Source organism: Lagenorhynchus albirostris, chromosome 4, assembly GCF_949774975.1.
Source record: "Lagenorhynchus albirostris chromosome 4, mLagAlb1.1, whole genome shotgun sequence".
NCBI classification, from domain to species: domain Eukaryota; kingdom Metazoa; phylum Chordata; class Mammalia; order Artiodactyla; family Delphinidae; genus Lagenorhynchus; species Lagenorhynchus albirostris.
The window spans coordinates 20,409,358-20,421,651 of record NC_083098.1 but is presented as its reverse complement, the minus strand read 5'-3'; the positions used below and the strand labels follow the sequence as shown (position 1 = coordinate 20,421,651).

The 12,294-nt window shown below is 39.3% G+C and overlaps 1 protein-coding gene across 6 annotated transcripts in view; it reads right to left on the bottom strand.

The window, feature by feature from the left end:
- The window catches only part of NFKB1 (nuclear factor kappa B subunit 1), a 122,437-nt gene that overhangs the window by 33,337 nt on the left and 76,806 nt on the right, over positions 1–12,294 (bottom strand). For all 6 annotated transcript variants that reach the window (XM_060147641.1, XM_060147636.1, XM_060147638.1 and 3 more), the window contains 3 exons: positions 10,557–10,715; positions 9,136–9,240; positions 747–838 (listed from right to left, as the gene is read on the bottom strand). In XM_060147641.1, the coding sequence (XP_060003624.1) occupies positions 747–838; positions 9,136–9,240; positions 10,557–10,715 (356 nt within the window). The remainder of the gene's footprint in view (positions 1–746; positions 839–9,135; positions 9,241–10,556; positions 10,716–12,294) is intronic.

Below are 12,294 nucleotides of genomic sequence, written 5' to 3'. Positions count from 1 at the left end.
GATCTTGATTTATCATGATGACATCAGCCTCAACTAGAAGACTCCTCCTTTCAACACTTTTCAGTAGAATACCCTTTTAACAGGTCTCCGCATATTACACTGGTAGAACATTGTTATGGACTAATTGTGTTCCCCCAAAATTCGTATGTTGAAGCCCTAACAGTGTGGCTGTATTTGGAGATAGAGCTTTTACGGGAAGAATTAAGGTTAAATGAGGTCATAAGGGCAAGGCCCTGATTGGACAGGATTACTGTTTTTTAAAGAAGAGCAGAGAGCTTACTCTCTCTCTGCCCTGTTAGGACACAACAAGAAGGTGCCTGTCTGCAAGCCAGGAAGAGAGCCCTCACAAGGAACTGACACTGTCAGACCTTGACCTGGGACTTCTAGTCTCCAGAACCATGAGCTACAAATTTCTTTTGTTTCATCCACCCAGTCTATGATATTTTGTTATGGAAGCCTGAACAGATGAATACAACACTTAAAACATTTCTACTAAAGGACCTAAGGGCCACTGCCTTGTGGCTAGCTGATCAGGCACCCAAATGAAATGCCTTGCAAGGTCTAATACAGCCTTGCCCATAATTCTATGGTAGGTAACTTTTCTGGAACACCTGCAAGACACAGTGCTCTTTTATGAAAGTTAAATAAATATTTATGATTTTTCCTTGTTTTATATATGGAAACTAGTGAATTTCAATAAGGCAGAAAATGTAGAATCATCTTCATCGCCATCATCATCCACTTACTTGTCTATGAACATCTGTGGGGGAAAAATCTCCGAATCCTTCCCAGATTCCACCATTTTCCTCCTCCTCGTAAAATCGAATCTGGATATCATCTGCAAACAGTCACGTCCAGATGTATAATTTCACATAGTATAATAATATTCAAAAACATGAAAAATAAAGCTGGTTCAAGATTCTACCTATAAATACTACGTACTTAACCTTTTTCAAAAGTAATTAATATAAAATACACTTGAATTATTTAAAATTTTTAGTGAAAATTTTCTATTAGTTACCATAGTAATGGGCCCCAAGATTCATTTACAATGACAGAGTACTAGATTTACCTATTCAATCTGAGTTTTCTCTTAATCAGTCTTTTCCACTTCTTCATCCCTAAACCAATTCACTCCTGAGAAACACGAAGGATAGTGAGGAATATCAGAATCCCAAAAGGTGGTTCACTTGATACAGATTCACATAATAATATTTAACTAATATAAAGTTTACTATATGGCAGACACTGTTCTGAGTGATTTTATATGTATGTATTAGCTGATTTAATCCTCACAACAACTTTGTGATGCAGGTCTACTATTAATATCCTCGTTCTGCAGAAGAGAAACTGGAGGTCAGAGAGGTTAAGTAACTTATCTAAGGTTGAAAAGCTAGTAAATGGAGAGGCCAGGATTTGAACCCAGTGAAGTTTCAGGCTCTTACACATTCTACTATGCTACCTCCCTATAATATTTTATTAGTCCATATTAAGAAACTGCTAAATATATCATGTTGGTCTAGTCCCTTCGGGTTAAGTTAGAACATCTAAATTTCACACTTCAGTCATGGGTTCTACTCCTGCAGAAATATGACAATATAACTCAGGTTGGCATCTCCCTGGCTTCACTTCCTATTTCATAGGAAGGTGTACACTATTGACTTGCAAAAATTAAATTTATATTTCTATTTACATAGAATTTTAGGAATATTAGGGTTGGATAAGACATATTATATACTGGTTAATACCTCTGCCTTCAGGTAGGACTACCCTGGACCTAGTTATTCAGATTCTTTAAGCTAGGTTCAAGACTTCTCTTAATAAGCCATTCCAATGTAATGATAATGATTAAGAGTCACATTTACAAATAAAGGTACTCAGATTGTGTTTACTCATAGTATGCACAACCAGAAATCTAGAAATGCATATTACTTGGATACAATGGGTTGAAAGAATACTGATACCAAAACCTGCAGAGAAAGTGTAAACATTTTTGGGATACAGATATATATTCATACCTTTACCTTAAAATCTTATCTCGTTTTTTCTGACTTTTTAATCTCAGAGCATTTAGCCTCAAAGGAGAATTTTCTTTGTTTTAAGCCATAGTTCTTTTAATAGGGGCTACATTTCCAGCTATGCAGTTGCTTACTTTGAAAATGCTCATTCTTGTAGTGAGTATATCTTTCTTTCTTTTCTTTTTAGTGAAGAAACTACATTATTTTTATTGAAAAATGTGAAAGTGAAATATTATATTTTTTGCATTATTATTTTTTAACATCTTTATTGGAGTATAATTGCTTTACAATGGTGTGTTAGTTTCTGCTGTATAACAAAGTGAATCAGCTATACGTATACATATATCCCCAAATCCCCTCCCTCTTGCATCTCCCTCCCACTCTTCCTACCCCACCCCTCTAGGTGGTCACAAAGCACCAGCTGATCTCCCTGTGCTATGCAGCTGCTTCCCACTAGCTATCTATTTTACATATGGTAGTGTATATATGTCCATGACACACTCTCACTTCGTCCCAGCTTACCCTTCCCCCTCTCCGTGTCCTCAAGGCCATTGTCTACATCTGTGTCTTTATTCTTGTCCTGCCCCTAGGTCCATGAGAACCAGTATTTTTTTCTTTTTTTTAGATTCCATATATATGTGTTAGCATATGGTGTTTGTTTTTCTCTTTCTGACTTACTTCACTCTGAATGACAGATTCTAGGTCCAACCACCTCACTACAAATAGTTCAATTTCATTTCTTTTTATGGCTGAGTAATATTGTATTGTATATATGTGCCACATCTCCTTTATCCATTCATCTGTTGATGGACACTGAGGTTGCTTCCATGTCCTGGCTACTGTAAATAGTGCTGCAATGAACATTGTGGTACATGACTCTTTTCGAATTATGGTTTCCTCAAGGTATATGCCCAGTAGTGGGACTGCTGGGTCATATGGTAGTTCTATTTGTAGTTTTTAAGGAACCTCCATATTGTTCTCCATAGTGGCTGTATCAATTTACATTCCCACCAACAGTGTAAGAGGGTTCCCTTTTCTCCACACTCTCTCCAGCATTTATTATTTGTAGATTTTTTGATGACGGCCATTCTGACCAGTGTGAGGTGATACCTCATTGTAGTTTTGATCTGCACTTCTCTGATGGTAAGTGATGTTGAGCATCCTTTCATGTGTTTCTTGGCAATCTGTACATCTTCTTTGCAGAAATGTCTTTTTAGGTCTTCTGCCCATTTTTGGATTGGGCTGTTTATTTTTTTGATATTGAGCTGCATGAGCTGCTTGTAGATTTTGGAGATTAATCCTTTCCCAGTTGCTCCGTTTGCAAATATTTTCTCCCATTCTGAGGGTTGTCTTTTCATCTTGTTTATGGTTTCCTTTGCTGTGAAAAAGCTTGTAAGTTTCATTACGTCCCATTTGTTTATTTTTGTTTTTATTTCCATTTCTCTAGGAGGTGGGTCAAAAAGGATCTTGTTGTGATTTATGTCAAAGAGTGTTCTGCCTATGTTTCCCGCTTTATAATGTCTGGCCTTACATTTAGGTCTTAATCCGTTTTGAGTTTGTTGTTGTATACAGTGTTAGGGAGTATTCTAATTTCATTCTTTTACATGTAGCTGTCCAGTTTCCCCAGCACCACTTATTGAAGAGGCTGTCTTTTCTCCATTGTATATTCTTGCTTCCTTTATCAAAGATAAGGTGACTATATGTGTGTGGGTTTATCTCTGGGCTTGCTATCCTGTTCCACTGATCTATATTTCTATTTTTGTGACACTACCACACTGTCTTGATTACTGTAGCTTTGTAGTATAGTCTGAAGTCAGGGAGCCTGATTCCTCCAGCTCCGTTTTTCTTTCTCAAGATTGCTTTGGCTATTTGGGGTCTTCTGTGTTTCCATACAAATTGTGAATTTTTTTGTTCTAGTTCTGTGAAAAATACCATTGGTAGTTTGATACGGATTGCACTGAATCTGTAGATTGCTTTGGGTAGTATAGTTATTTTCACAATGTTCATTCTTCCAATCCAAGAACATGGTATATCTCTCCATCTGTTTGTCATCTTTAATTTCTTTCATTAGTGTCTTATAGTTTTCTGCATACAGGTCTTTTGTCTTCTTAGGTAGGTTTATTCCTAGGTATTTTATTCTTTTTGTTGCAGTGGTAAATGGGAGTGTTTCCTTGATTTCTCTTTCAGATTTTCATCATTAGTGTATAGGAATGCAAGAGATTTCTGTGCATTAATTTTGTAACCAGCTACTTTACCAAATTCATTCATTAGCTCTAGTAGTTTTCTGGTAGCATCTTCAGGATCCTCTATGTATAGTATTATGTCCTCTGCAAACAGTGATGGTTCTACTTCTTCTTTTCCAATTTGAATTCATTTCTTTTTCTTCTCTGACTGCTGTGGCTAAAACTTCCAAAACTGTGTTGAATAACAGCAGTGAGAGTGGGCAACCTTGCCTTGCTCCTGATCTTAGTGGAAATGGTTTCAGTTTTTCACCATGGAAAATGATGTTGGCTGTGGATTTGTCATATATGGCCTTCATTATGTTGAGGTAAGTTCCCTCTATGCCTACTTTCTGGAGGGTTTTTATCATAAATAGGTGTTGAATTTTGTCAAAAGCTTTTTCTGAATCTATTGAGATAATCATATGGTTTTTATCTTTCAATTTGTTAATATGGTGTATCACATTGATTGATTTCTGTATATTGAAGAATCCTTGCATTCCTGGGACAAACCCCACTTGATCGTGGTGTATGATCCTTTTAATGTGCTGTTGGATTCTGTTTGGTAGTATTTTGTTGAGGATTTTTACATCTATGTTCATCAGTGATACTGGCCTGTAGTTTTCTTTAATTGCGACATCTTTGTCCGGTTTTGGTATCAGGGTGATGGTGGCCTCGTAAAATGAGTTTGGGAGTGTTCCTTCCTCTGCAATTTTCTGAAAGAGTTTGAGAAGGATGGGTGTTAGCTCTTCTCTAAATGTTTGATAGAATTCACCTGTGAAGCCATCTGGTCCTGGACTTTTGTTTGTTGGAAGATTTTAAATCACAGTTTCAATTTCAGTGCTTGTGATTGGTCTGTTCATATTTTCTATTTCTTCCTGATTCAGTCTTGGCAGTTTGTGCCTTTCTAAGAATTTGTCCATTTCTTCCAGGTTGTCCATTTTATTGGCATAGAGTTGCTTGTAGTAATCTCTCATGATCTTTTGTATTTCTGCAGTGTCAGTTGTTACTTCTCCTTTTTCACTTCTAATTCTGTTGATCTGAGTCTTCTCCCTTTTTTTCTTGATGAGTCTGGCTAATGGTTTATCAATTTTGTTTACTGTCCCAAAGAACGAGCTTTTAGTTTTATAGATCTTTGCTACTGTTTCCTTCATTTCTTCTTCATTTATTTCTGATCTGATCTTTATGATTTCTTTCCCTCTGCTAACTTCGTGTTTTTTCGGTTCTTCTTTCTCTAATTGCTTTAGGTGTAAGGTTAGGTTGTTTATTTGAGATGTTTCTTGTTTCTTGAGGTAGGATTGTATTGCTATAAACTTCCCTCTTAGAACTGCTTTTGCTGCATCCCATAGGTTTTGGGTCATCGTGTTTTCATTGCCATTTGTTTCTAGGTATTTTCTGATTTCTCTTTGATTTCTTCAGTAATCTCTTGGTTATTTAGTAGAGTACTGTTTAGCCTCTATGTGTTTTAGAGATTTTTAGAGATTTTTTCCTGTAATTGATATCTAGTCTCACAGCGTTGTGGTTGGAAATGATACTTGATACGATTTCAATTTTCTTAAGTTTACCAATGCTTGATTTGTGACCCAAGATATGATCTCTCCTGGAGAATGTTCCACGAGCACTTGAGAAGAAAGTGTATTCTGTTGTTTTTGGATGGAATGTCCTATAAATATCAATTAAGTCCATCTTGTTTAACGTGTCCTTTAAAGCTTGTGTTTCCTTGTTTATTTTCATTTTGGATGATCTGTCCATTGCTGAAAGTGGGGTGTTAAAGTCCCCAACCATTATTGTGTTACTGCTGATTTCCCCTTTTATGGATATTAGCATTTGCCTTATGTTATTGAGGTGCTCCTATGTTGGGTGCATAAATATTTACAACTGTTATATCTTCTTTTTGGATGGATCCCTTGATCATTATGTAGTTCCCTTCTTTGTCTCTTGTTTTAAAGTCTATTTTGTCTGATATGAGAACTGCTACTCCAGCTTTGTTTTGATTTCCATTTGCATGGAATATCTTTTTCCATCCCCTCACTTTCAGTTTGTATGTGTCCCTAGTTCTGAAGTGGGTCTCTTGTAGACAGCATATATATGGGTCTTGTTTTTGTATCCATTTAGCAAACCTGTGTCTTTTTTTTTTTTTTTTGGCGGTATGCGGGCCTCTCACTGTTGTGGCCTCTCCCGTTGTGGAGCACAGGCTCCAGACGCGCAGGCTCAGCGGCCATGGCCCACGGGCCCAGCCACTCCGCAGCATGTGGGATCTTCCCAGACCAGGGCATGAACCCGTGTCCCCTGCACTGGCAGGCGGACTCTCAACCACTGCGCCACCAGGGGAAGCCCAAGCCTGTCTTTTGGTTGGAGCATTTAATCCATTCACATTTAAAGTAATTATCAATATGTATGTTCCTATTACCATTTTCTAAATTGTTTTGGGTTTATTTTTATAGCTGTTTTCCTTTCTTGTGTTTCCTGCCTAGAGAAGTTCCTTTAGCATTTGTTGTAAAGCTGGTTTGGTGGTGCTGAATTCTCTTAACTTTTGCTTATCTGTAAAGGTTTTAATGTCTTCACTGAATCTGAATGAGATCCTTGCTGGGTAGAGCAATCTTGGTTGTAAGTTTTTCCCTTTCATCACTTTAAATATATCCTGCCACCCCTTCTGGCTTGCAGAGTTTCTGCTGAAAGATCAGCTGTTAACCTTATGGGGATTCCCTTGTATGTTATTTCTTTCTTTTCCCTTGCTGCTTTTAATATTTTTTCTTTGTATTTTTGACAGTTTGTTTAATGTGTCTTGGCATGTTTCTCCTTGGATTTATCCTGTATGTGACTCTCTGCACTTCCTGGACTTGCGTGGCTATTTCCTTTCCCATGTTAGGGAAGTTTTCAACTATAATCTCTTCAAATATTTTCTCAGTCCCTTTCTTTTTCTCTTTTTCTTCTGGAACTCCTATAATTTGAATGTTGGTGCGTTTAACGTTGTCCCAGAGGTCTCTGAGGCTGTCCTCAATTCTTTTCATTCTTTTTTCTTTATTCTGCTCTACAGTAGTTATTTCCACTATTTTATCTTCCAGGTCACTTATCCGTTCTTCTGCCTCAGTTATTCTGATATTGATTCCTTCTAGAGAATTTTTAATTTCATGTATTGTGTTGTTCATCGTTTGTTTGCTCTTTAGTTCTTCTAGGTCCTTGTTAAATGTTTCTTGCATTTTCTCTATTCTATTTCCAAGATTTTAGATCATTTTTACTATCATTACTCTGAATTCTTTTTCAGGTAGACTGCCTATGTCCTCTTCATTTGTTTGGTCTGGTGGGTTTTTACCTTGCTCCTTCATCTGCTCCCTATTCCTCTGTCTTCTCATTTTGTTTAACTTACTGTGTTTGGGGTCTCCTTTTCACAGGCTGCAGGTTCATAGTTCCCATTGTTTTTGGTGTCTTCCCCCAGTGAGTGAGGTTGGTTCAGTGGCTTGCATAGGCTTCCTGGTGGAGGGGACTGGTGCCTGTGTTCTGGTGGGTGGGGCTGGATCTTGTCTTTCTGGTGGGCAGGACCATGTCCAGTGGTGTGTTTGGGGGTGTCTGTGAACTTAGTATGATTTCAGGCAGCCTCTCTGATAATGGATGGGGTTGTGTTCCTTTCTTGCTGGTTGATTGGCATCGGGCATCCAGCACTGGAGCTTGCTGGTCGTTGAGTGGAGCTTGCTGGTCGTTGAGTGGAGCTGGGTCTTAGCGGTGAGACAGAGGTCTCTGGGAGAGCCCTCGCCGATTGATATTACATGGGGCCGGGAGGTCTCTGGTGGTCCAATGTGCTGGAGTCAGCTCTCCCACCTCAGAGGCTCAGGCTTGACACCCGGCCGGAGCACCAAGACGCTGTGAGCCGCGCAGCAGTGAATGTGGCAGTCTCCGTTATGAAGTCTGATTACGAGGGTCTTCAGTAGCTGCTCAGCTAGAACAGGCTGACTCGGGAGCACTTTGTCTACGAGGCTGTCTCCAGCAGCCCGTGGCTGAAAGAGTAGGTCTTCGCATGCGCTGCCGGAATCTTGAACATTTATATAGAGGTCTTCGCTGGGTTCGGTCACAGGTTTGGTACAGGTGGTCTCAAGAACACCTTACTCTCTCAAGGCTGTGCGCTTGAAACAGCTCCTACACCTGAGGATCTACAAGCTGCAGAAAGACGAGACTGCCTGGGGCCACGTGCAAGCCGTGATTCTTGCCACGTGCCCTGCTGCTGCCGTCGTGGAAGTGAGTGTATCTTTATTATACTATACCTTCTATCATTTTATTTAAAAAATGAGTGAAACTTGAGAAAATAACACAATCTCCTTCAGCTTTTGCTGACTTATCAATCTTGCGCTATATTTAGTGAGAGATAAATGCCAAGAACCTTTCTGAAAGTGAAAATTATGAGAGGAATATGCTCTGAGAATTTCCCTATAGTCCTTATTCTCTTTCTTTTTCTTAAATGACATCATAGTGTCATGTGAAGATATCCAGAGAAGCTCTCTGTGTTGCAATGAAGCATGGTAAGATAAACAAAAAACAATTTTACACTATGTAAAACATTTATTCTGTGTGTGTGTGTGTGTGTGTGTGTGTGTGTGAAGCATGGGCTATTACTCATTTATTTAAAGTTCAGATACCAAAATTTAAAGTATAAAAACCCTGAAACGTCACTGATTCCGATGGTCACTGTTTTCTTATTTATCTTTACTTCTGTTGAAAATTTTAAAATGAATTAGTTGGGTTAACAAAATAACATGGACAACTTAAATTTGGAAGAGAGGAAATGTATAAATTTTTAAAAGGAGTTCTATGGCAAGGAGGGATATTACTGGGCCCACTGACAAAAAGTGACTCAGAAACACACTCAGAATTATACTTCACATCTGGAGATCAGAGCATATATTTACCTTTCTGAACCTTGTCACAGAGAAGATAAATCTCTTCCCCTCCAGTTACGCATCCAGCTGTCCTGTCCATCCTTACTATTTTCAAGTTGGAGGCATTGGGGGCTTCTGTCCACAGGAGAAAAACAACAAACTTCATTATTTATCCTCAGCTTCACATGCTAACCTCCTATGAGGGACCTTAAAGAAAGTTTAAATAGATGCTTTCACTCATACTGCTTTAACAAGGATATAAATAAAACAAAAATGCCTTCTGAAACCCTCAGAGCACTTCTTGGGCATGGCTCATTCATTATCACCAAAACAGATGAGACACAAAGGAGCAGTATTTGTTTCTCCCACTAACACAGTAAGAGAGATTAATAGAGAAAGAGAAAGAAATTTTCTGATGTTTCAGGAAGTTCCAAGCTAATGGATGTGTGGAATTTCAATAAGGTCAAGACTTTAACCCCAAACTTATGTCCATGATACCATTTACAAGAGTCCTAGAAATTTAGGAGAAGCAGTTTTCTAAAACTATTTATTAATTTTTAGTCTACAGAAATGAAAAATGAAGATGTTATATTTCTTTTCCCCAAACGAAATTAGAATTCTGTGTGGTTAAGGGGTAAAAGTTTTGTGTGGTAATAGTATAAGGCTTCCCTTTTTTTTTTTGGCTCCAACAGCTGCATTTTAAAGTGATCTTTGGTATGCGAGTCTACATCAGTTTATAAAGCTTTCACTTCCCTTCAAACATGTTTAAATTAGAGAAATCAGTTAGTTGTTGTACTTGGGGCATGGCGTTCTCTACTTAGACCAAACTCTATAACCTTTCAAGGAGCCTAAATACTGCCCTTGTAGACTTTTTGGAAATATCTGTTTAATAAATCCCATGCATACCAAATTAGAAATTTGCATGGTAAATGCTGAAGACCACTGTAAAACTCTTTCAAAAACTCCAGGAACTACAGACTGAAATAGAATTTTGAAGCTACGAAATATCTGTACTGCTCACTTAGTTAACCTGATGTTCCCAACTTGATAAAGCTATAACATGCAAGAATGAAAATGGATAAGAGGTGTCTTTTACTAACTTCTCTTCAGAGCCCCAACTGAGATACTCTTCTCATCTAAGAGCACCAACAATATATCCTCGTAGTAAGGAATTCATAAATAATAAGAGATTTGGCATTGCACGTAGAAGACTACAACGGTGATCTGAGGAAGATTTATCGAGCACCTCACAGTATTTCACTTTTAATCTCAACATCAAGTTTTAAGCTGAATTTCAGTATTCTCATTTTGTAAGATGATAAACATGAGGCTCCAAGTGATTAGGTTACTGGCCCCAGGAATCAGAGCTAGTCAGTGACTGCCGGGGCCAGGCTGGAAGTCTGTGCTTGACTTTACAGCAAGCTGCCTCCTGTCAGAAGTCAGGTACTCACTGCTATCATAGATGGCGTCCGACACCACGGGTTCCAGGCGCCTCGTGAAGCTGCCGGTGCTGTCTGGAAGGAAGGCTGTAAACATAAGCCGCACCACGCTGAGGTCCATCTCCTTTGTCTGCTGAAGAGCTGCCTGGCGGATGATCTCCTTTTCCCGATCTAGGACCAGACAACATGGGGCATTCATGCCCAGGGAAAGAGTAAAGCGTGAACGTTTTAGACAGGATGCTTTTATAAAGCCCAAATAAAGAACATCAACGTAAAATAAAAGTCTATTTTTTTTTCTTTCGAAATCCTTCATATTGCTAATACAATTTTAAGAATTATCTATTTATGTCATCCAAACGTAAAGGCATCAAAAAAGGGCCTGCATTTTCTCTGGATCACAGTAAAAACTGTCCTGCGTGTGTCAAACTGCCTCTCTCCTATCTTCCCCTGCCCTGTCCCAAGACACAAAGGATGTGATGGAATGGAATGCAGTAGCCTGACCATGCCTCACTTGTCTGGAGGAATGTGAAAATTAAGTATTCCAAAAGCTCTCTGGGCACAGGGACTGTATTCATCCCACAGTGCCCGGCACAGTACCTGGCACTAAGCAAGTACAGCTCAACAAGTGTTTCTAAGGAGCCAAATGACTCCACTGCACTGGGCGCCTTCCCTCCTGATGGAGCTGTCATACTGATGGACATAATCGTACTTAACTTACAATATCACAAGAGGTGATAATTCAAGTGATAAGTACTATAAAAGAGCTACAGTTGAAGTGATATGAAACTTCAAAGGAGGGGAGAATCCAGAGGCTTTGAAGCAGAAGAGGCATTGCTCTGAATCTTGAAAGGATGGTAGAACTTGAACTTAGGAGGAGAATGAAAAAAGGCATCCCAGGAAGAGGAAAGAGCAGGAATGGAAAGAATGTGCCAAAGAGAGAAAGTGAGAAATTGTGCTTCTGTGGTGTAGTTCAGTTTGACAAGAAGGGATGTAGTGGGAAACAAAGTCGAAAATGCAGATTGGGGCCAGCTCTTGGGAGGCCTAAAATGCCAGGGTATGGAATTTGGATTCCGGACGCAACAGGGAGGCACTGAGTAGTGGTGACCTGTAGGCTTCAGTAAGATCCATCTGGCCACAGGGTGTAAACTAGATTAGAAGTGGGGAGGGACAGAGACAGACCATCAAAAAATGGAGTGAGGAGGGGAACCCCAGAGAGCACAGAACAGCTGGACCACAAACTGGAGATGCAGCAGAGGTGAAAAGGAGGACTCAAAGATGATGTGAAGGTTTTGAGGATGAATAGCAGAAGACAGAACATGGCTAATGGGAAAATGATTGTCTCTGGACTGCCTGAGTATGAGCTGGTGACAGGATGGCCACACGAAAGGACAACACATAAAAGCAGAAATGGCATATGTGGTGGAACAAGGATTAGGGTTGAAAGAAAAAAATATAAGTGAAGGCAGGAAAACACACAATCGTAGCATTTTTATGATAAAGAGGATAGCTTACAATGAGCCTGAAGAGCCCAAAGAAAGAAAGATTCCTTATAATAAGGTGAGCGGGGGGAGGTATAACAGAGCAGGTGTTCTTTGAACCATGTCTTGAATTCTGAATTGGTCCTGACAGGTTGAAAAGGGAAGGGGGGGAGGTGTTTTAGGTAGAGGAAGACACATACAAAGGTATGAGTATGCATCAGTGTTCAGGGGGCGGTGATGGGGAGAGGTGGGTACAGGTGGGACCTCCGATA